The sequence below is a fragment of the Nansenia antarctica genome (assembly GCF_963989245.1).
Source record: "Nansenia antarctica genome assembly, chromosome: 11".
Lineage (NCBI taxonomy): Eukaryota > Metazoa > Chordata > Actinopteri > Argentiniformes > Microstomatidae > Nansenia > Nansenia antarctica.
In genome coordinates, this window is record NC_137681.1 from 19660534 (window position 1) to 19668033 (window position 7500).

General features: G+C 48.6%; 2 protein-coding genes across 2 annotated transcripts in view; one reads left to right on the forward strand and one right to left on the reverse strand.

Moving 5' to 3' along the window:
- Window positions 1–694: 694 nt before the first annotated feature.
- On the forward strand, window positions 695–4167 carry LOC308167574 (troponin T, slow skeletal muscle-like; the record flags this gene model as incomplete). The annotated part of the gene is made up of 8 exons (XM_080541991.1): window positions 695–751; window positions 1662–1778; window positions 2069–2146; window positions 2654–2767; window positions 2906–3015; window positions 3377–3467; window positions 3778–3818; window positions 4122–4167. 8 exons carry the CDS (start codon window positions 695–697, stop codon window positions 4165–4167), a joined length of 654 nt encoding a protein of 217 aa, XP_080398117.1.
- A 462-nt stretch (window positions 4168–4629) lies between these two features.
- The window catches only part of dnaaf3l (dynein axonemal assembly factor 3 like), a gene marked incomplete at both ends in the record, with an annotated part of 8614 nt that continues 5743 nt past the window's right edge, over window positions 4630–7500 (reverse strand). The window contains 5 exons of the mRNA XM_080542452.1: window positions 4630–4780; window positions 4953–5027; window positions 5931–6037; window positions 7200–7274; window positions 7448–7500. The exon at window positions 7448–7500 is cut by the window's right edge and continues 70 nt beyond it. Coding sequence (XP_080398578.1) covers window positions 4630–4780; window positions 4953–5027; window positions 5931–6037; window positions 7200–7274; window positions 7448–7500 — 461 coding nt within the window. The remainder of the gene's footprint in view (window positions 4781–4952; window positions 5028–5930; window positions 6038–7199; window positions 7275–7447) is intronic.

A 7500-nucleotide genomic window follows, 5' to 3' on the forward strand; every position in this document is an offset into this window, starting at 1 on the left:
TGTGTTCTGGTCCATGTGGCCTCTCCTGTGTGTTCTGGTCCATGTGGTCTCTCCTGGATGTTCTGGTCCATGTGGTCTCTCCTGTGTGTTCTGATCCATGTGGTCTCTCCTGTGTGTTCTGGTCCATGTGGCCTCTCCTGTGTGTTCTGGTCCATGTGGTCTCTCCTGTGTGTTCTGATCCATGTGGTCTCTCCTGTGTGTTCTGATCCGTGTGGTCTCTCCTGTGTGTTCTGATCCGTGTGGTTCCTCCTGCGGCTCAGAGGAAGAGGAGCGGTCCAAGTACGTTTGTATTTACAATACTTAAATATTATTTAAATGTAAAACACCAAGAAGTCTGCAGGAATTCCACTGCACTAGTTGCTGTTGTTGTTTGTGCTAGTTACTGTAGCTTTTAGCTCTGTCACATCAGAGAGCCCTGCAGTAGGTAAACCTGCAGTAGATCAACCTGCAGTAGAACCTGTCATATTAATGAACCTGTCGTATTAACCTGATCTTTACAGATAGGGCCCATACAGTACCTGTACTGCAGGGGAGGCTGGTGGAAGATTGAATCAGAGCCCGTCCTCCGATCTCTACCTCCGCCAGCCTCCCCTGCTGTGGTGTCATTCATATTGTTGTTGAGTCATTAGTCACTGTGTGAGCCAGAGTGTGTCGGACATTTTGGCTGTGTTCCTCTGTGTTCTCCTCCAGACCGATGATCTCCCAAATTGCTGCCCCCAAAATCCCTGAGGGGGAGCGGCTGGACTTTGACGTAAGTCCAGTCTCTGTTGCCAGACTCCAATACTACCAGGTAAACATCAGCAAAGTGTATTATTATTATTATTATTATTATCATTATTATTATTATTATTATTATTATTATTATTATTGTTATTGTTATTATGATTGTTGTTGTTATTACTATTATTATTATTATTATTATTTACCAGGTAAACATCAGTAACATTTATTTATTATTATTATTATTATTATTATTATTATTATTTACCAGGTAAACAGTTCTAGACACCACCAGGGTCTAGGTAGAGACTGATGTTACTCTGCCTTCATTGATCACACTCCATTATTATTATTATTATTATTATTATTAATAATAATCATCATAATAGTGCAGATAAAACTGAAAAACTAAAATGTAAGTAGGAAAACAGTCAAACACCATTAAGGGCAGCCAATAGAGGCAGCACCAGGCCCAGTAGTGTCATAGTAGTAGTGCCCAGTGATTGAATACGGTGGATTGAGACTTCTTCAGAGAGCTAAATTAAAGCATCTGAGTGATGTCTGTTGTTAGTGTATTGTTGTGTGTGGTTAGCATGTAGTTAGTGTGTTGTTGTGTGTACCTACCGTGTAGTTAGTGTGTTTTTGTGTGTACCTAGTGTGTAGTTAGTGTGTTGTTGTGTGTACCTAGTGTGTAGTTGGCGTCTAGTTAGTGTGTTGTTGTGTGTAGTTAGCGTGTAGTTAGTGTATTGTGTGTAGTTAGTGTGTTGTTGTGTGTAGTTAGCATGTAGTTAGTGTATTGTGTGTAGTTAGTGTGTTGTTGTGTGTAGTTAGCATGTAGATAGTGTGTTGTTTTGTGTAGTTAGTGTGTTGTGTGTAGTTAACATGTAGTTGTGTGTTGTTGTCTGTAGTTAGTGTGTAGTTAGCGTGTTGTTGTCTGACAGGACCTCCACAGGAAGAGGATGGACAAGGATCTTCTGGAGCTGCAGACGTTGATCGCCGTCCATTTTGACCAGAGGAAGAAAGAGGAGGAGGAGCTTATCGCACTCAAGGACAGGATTGTAATGTCATTTCCTCCCTTCTCTCTCTCTCTCTCTCTCTCTCTCTCTCTCTCTCTCTCTCTCTCTCTCTCTCTTTCTCTCTCTTTCTCTCTCTCTCTCCCTCTCTCTCTACACCTTCAAACACAGTATTTGTTCTTCTCTATGTCTCCATTATTATGTACAATCTATCCAAGAATTGTGTGTGTGTGCGTTTGTGTGTGTGCATTTGTGTGTGTGTGTTTATGTGTATGTGTGCATGTGCGTGTTTGTGTATGTGTGCGTGTATGTGTGCGTGTGTGTGCGTGTGTCAGGAGAACCGGCGAGCAGAGCGGGCGGAGCAGCAGCGTGTGAGAGCTGAGGGGGAGAGAGACAGACTGGCCAGGCTGACGGTGGGACTGACATCACCATGACAACACCATGACATCACCAGGGGAGACTGGCGTAGGTAGAAATAGGAGGACAGGCTCATTGTAATGAAGCGGAATCAAGCATGTCCTCCTATTTCTACCTCCACCAACCTCCACTGTGTCTCCCAGCACATCAGGTTAAACCTCCACTGTGTCTCCCAGCACATCAGGTTAAACCTCCACTGTGTCTCCCAGCACATCAGGTTAAACCTCCACTGTGTCTCTCAGCACATCAGGTTAAACCTCCACTGTGTCTCCCAGCACATCAGGTTAACAAACACCAGGCTGATACTGGGAATATCATCTATTACTGAGATTAATAACCTGGTGGTTAAATACTGATTCATATTGTGGTTTTGATAGCTCGTCCCTAAGGTATGGATTTGGTATAGTTCAGGTATCTTGTAAACGACACTTGGGTTCCCTTTATTAATAACTGGCTGTTCCTCAGGAGAGCTGATGGTTGTCTCTCCCCACCTCCCCCCTCAGGAGGAGCGTCAGAGGAAGGAGGATGAGGAGGCGAGAAAGAGGGCCGATGACGATGCGAAGAAGAAGAAGGTTCTGTCTAACATGGGCGCTCACTTCGGAGGCTTCCTGGGCAAGGTCAGGGTGATGATGATGATGATGATGACGAAGATGATGATGATGGTGAAGACGAAGGTGATACATTTACTAGTGGAATAGACTTGATGTTAGTTGGTGTGTGTGTGTGTGGTGTTTGTGTGTGTGCGTGTGTGGCAGGTGGAGCAGAGGAGAGGGAGGAGGCAGACAGGGAGGGAGATAAAGAGGAAGACTCTGGCGGAGAGACGTAAACCCTTGGCCATCGACGCCCTGAGAGAGGACAGCCTGAGGTCAGACACCACCCGTGTGTGTGTGTGTTTCAAGTTTCAAGTTTACTGTTACGTCACATTACACAAGTGTAACAGAGTAAAAGTATTACGCTTCGGTTCCTGACATTGCAGCACAATGACATTGCAGACAATAAGGAAATAGGCATAATTCAAGATCAAAAAGTGACAATAGTACAGGACATAAGTGACAGTAGTAAAGTGACTATGAGCCTAAGGTTTAGGTAGTCCGTATTCATGAGATGTACACGCGTGTCAGGGACCGAACGAAAGAGATGTGGACAAGTATGACCTGACAATACTGTCTTCTGTCTGTGTGCGTGTTTATGTGTGTCTGTGCATGTCTGTGTGTGTGTGTGTGCAGGGAGCGGGCGAGGGAGATGTGGGAGTGGATCTACCAGTTGGAGTCTGACAAATTCGACCTGACGGAGAAGACGGGGAGACAGAAATACGAGGTGAGACCAGACCTGTCTCCCCCCCTCCTCCCTCCCCCTCCTTTCTCTACCTCCTCCCCCGATCCCTCTCCTCCCCCACCAGACCTGTCCCCCCCCCTCCTCCCCCATCTTTCTCTACCTCCTCCCTCTGTCTCTCCCCCGATCCATCTCCTCCTCCACCAGACCTGTCTCCCCCTCTCCTCACCCTTCCTCCCCCGTCTCTCTCCACCTCCTCCCTCTCCTCTTCCACCAGACCTGCCCCTCCTCCCCCCTCCACAGATCAGAGGGGGTCTCTGTGTGTCTGACTCCTCCTGCCTCTTGTTTCTCACAGATAAACGTTCTTCTGAACAGGATTTCTCACGCTCAGAAATTGTAAGTTGATTTCTCCATTCCAGACCTGCAGTGTGTGACCTAAACAACAGACCAGCCAGGAGAGGCTGGTGGAGGTAGAAATCACAAGACGGGCTTGTTGTAATGCATGGAATGGAGTGAGAAACACTCTGATTTCGACCTCCACCAGCCTCCCCAGGCCTACTGATCTTATAGAGAATATGAGGAATATTACCTTATTTGGAGTGTGAGGAGGAATATGACTTTGACCCGTGGTATTAGCCCACCCTGTTCTCTGTCTCTCCTTCTCCGTCCACCCCCCCCCCCCCCCCCACACACACACAGTAAGAAGGTCCATGGCAAGGGGAAGGTGGGAGGCCGATGGAAGTGAGTACAGAACAGAGGAGACAGAGATTCCCAACGTTACAACAACATTGTCTCAACTTACGGAGCCAACCTGCCTGTTGTGACATCACTGTTTCATGACTGAACTCAATAAAATAAACATTCAGAAACATAAGTGACCTTTATTGTTGTAACAGAACAGAAACCTGAGGAAACTAAACAACAACTGAACATAAACACACATACATACATACATACATGCACGCACGCACACACACACACACACACACACACACACACACACACACACACACACACATACTCAAACATACATACACACATGTGTGTGTGTGTATGTATGTTATGTGTGTGTGTGTGTGTGTGTGTTACGCGTGTGTGTGTGTATGTATGTTACGTGTGTGTGTGTGTGTGTGTGGGTGTTACCCGTGTGTGTTGTGTGTGTGTTACGTGTGTGTGTATGTATGTTACATGTGTGTCTGTGTATGGACTAGGGGTTGTTTGTTGACAGCTCCCTCTGCAGTGTGAACGAGGCAAAGACGTCACTCCTCTCTTTCTGCTCAAACCCCGCCCCTTTAGCCATGTCAGAGACCGTCTCAGCAAACCCAGCCTCCTGCTCCGTGGTGAGATCCAATAGGAACCTGGGATGAGGGGAGGGGAGGAGAGGAGAAGAGGATGGAGGAGAGGAGGATTGAGGAGGAGAGGAGAGAGGAGAATAGAGAAGGTTAGTGACAAGGCCATCATGATCATCAGGGAGGCAGACAGACAGACAGACAGACAGACAGGCAGACAGGCAGACAGACAGACAGGTACCTGGCCAGTTCCAGGACCAGCAGGGCGTTGGGAGCACAGATCTGCCTCAGCGACGGACCCAGGTGGTGTACCATGCTGTAGACAGTGTATGATTGGTTACCTGGCACCATAGTAGACAGTGTGTGATTGGTTACCTGGCACCATAGTAGACAGTGTGTGATTGGTTACCTGGCACCATAGTAGACAGTGTGTGATTGGTTACCTGGCACCATAGTAGGCCGTGTGTGATTGGTTACCTGGCACCATAGTAGACAGTGTGTGATTGGTTACCTGGCACCATAGTAGACAGTGTGTGATTGGTTACCTGGCACCATAGTAGACAGTGTGTGATTGGTTACCTGGCACCATAGTAGACAGTGTGTGATTGGTTACCTGGCACCATAGTAGACAGTGTGTGATTGGTTACCTGGCACCATAGTAGACAGTGTGTGATTGGTTACCTGGCACCATAGTAGACAGTGTGATTGGTTACCTGGCACCATAGTAGACAGTGTGTGATTGGTTACCTGGCACCATAGTAGACAGTGTGTGATTGGTTACCTGGCACCATAGTAGACAGTGTGATTGGTTACCTGGCACCATAGTAGGCCGTGTGTGATTGGTTACCTGGCACCATAGTAGACAGTGTGTGATTGGTTACCTGGCACCATAGTAGACAGTGTGTGATTGGTTACCTGGCACCATAGTAGACAGTGTGTGATTGGTTACCTGGCACCATAGTAGACAGTGTGTGATTGGTTACCTGGCACCATAGTAGACAGTGTGTGATTGGTTACCTGGCACCATAGTAGACAGTGTGTGATTGGTTACCTGGCACCATAGTAGACAGTGTGATTGGTTACCTGGCACCATAGTAGGCCGTGTGTGATTGGTTACCTGGCACCATAGTAGACAGTGTGTGATTGGTTACCTGGCACCATAGTAGACAGTGTGTGATTGGTTACCTGGCACCATAGTAGACAGTGTGTGATTGGTTACCTGGCACCATAGTAGACAGTGTTGAACAGCTGTTTGTATCGGTGTTTGTCTGGCAGCTTGGAGAGAGAGTCCGGAGGCAGGAACGTCACACACACACCCCTCACACACAGCAGCCCTGAGAGAGAGGACAGAGAGAGGACGTCACACACACACACACCCCTCACACACAGCAGCCCTGAGAGAGAGGACAGAGAGAGGACGTCACACACACACACACACACAGCAGCCCTGAGAGAGGACAGAGAGAGGACGTCACACACACACACACACACAGCAGCCCTGAGAGAGAGGACAGAGAGAGGACGTCACACACACACCCCTCACACACAGCAGCCCTGAGAGAAAGGACAGAGAGAGGACGTCACACACACACACACACACACAGCAGCCCTGAGAGAGGACAGAGAGAGGACGTCACACACACACCCCTCACACACAGCAGCCCTGAGAGAGAGGACAGAGAGAGGACGTCACACACACACACCCCTCACACACAGCAGCCCTGAGAGAGAGGACAGAGAGAGGACGTCACACACACACCCCTCACACACAGCAGCCCTGAGAGAGAGGACAGAGAGAGGACGTCACACACACACACCCCTCACACACAGCAGCCCTGAGAGAGAGGACAGAGAGAGGACGTCATATACACACACACACACACACACACACACACACACACGTGGAGGACGGGCTCATTGTAATGCCTGTAACGGGATGAGGAACGGTATCAAACAAAAACATACTCTCCTCCCCAGCCTTCGCTTTGTCTGGGCGTGATGCTGGCTCCTGTGTCTCCTCCTCCTTCACCTCCTCCTTCTTCACCTCCTCCTTCACCTCCTCTTCCTTCACCTCATTCTCCTTCTCCTCCTTCACCTCCTCTTCCTCCTTCACCTCCTCTTCCTCCTCCTCCTTCTTCTCCTCCTTCTCCTCCTTCACCTCATTCTCCTTCTCCTCCTTCACCTCCTCTTCCTCCTCCTCCTCCTTCACCTCCTCCTTCTCCTTCTCCTCCTTCACCTCCTCCTTCTCCTTCTCCTCCTTCACCTCCTCTTCCTCCTCCTCCTTCTCCTCCTTCACCTCCTCTTCCTCCTCCTCCTTCACCTCCTCCTCCTCCTTCTCCTCCTTCACCTCCTCTTCCTCCTCCTCCTCCACCTCATTCTCCTTCACCTCCTCTTCCTCCTCCTCCTTCTCCTCCTTCACCTCCTCCTCCTCCTTCTCCTCCTTCACCTCCTCCTCCTCCTTCCCCTCCTCTGTGTCTGGGTGGAAGGCAGAGGGAGGGCTTCCTCTACGGGACAAACACTGGAACAGCGCCTGAACATTTACATAGGAGATGTCCTGGGCTGTCTGTGAACGAGGGAGGGAGGGACGATAGAGAGAGGGAGGGAGAAAGAGAGAAAGAGAGAGAGAGAGAGGGAAGTCAGGAAAGGAGATAGAGAGAACATATAAACATAACACATAATCTATTAGGTGTAAAGACACGTGCAGACATAATGTCAGGAACCCAATGTTGTTCCAACCTTGATGTGTCGGCCATTCTGTTTCTGAAGCAGCTTCTGGTCGTCTGTCTCGA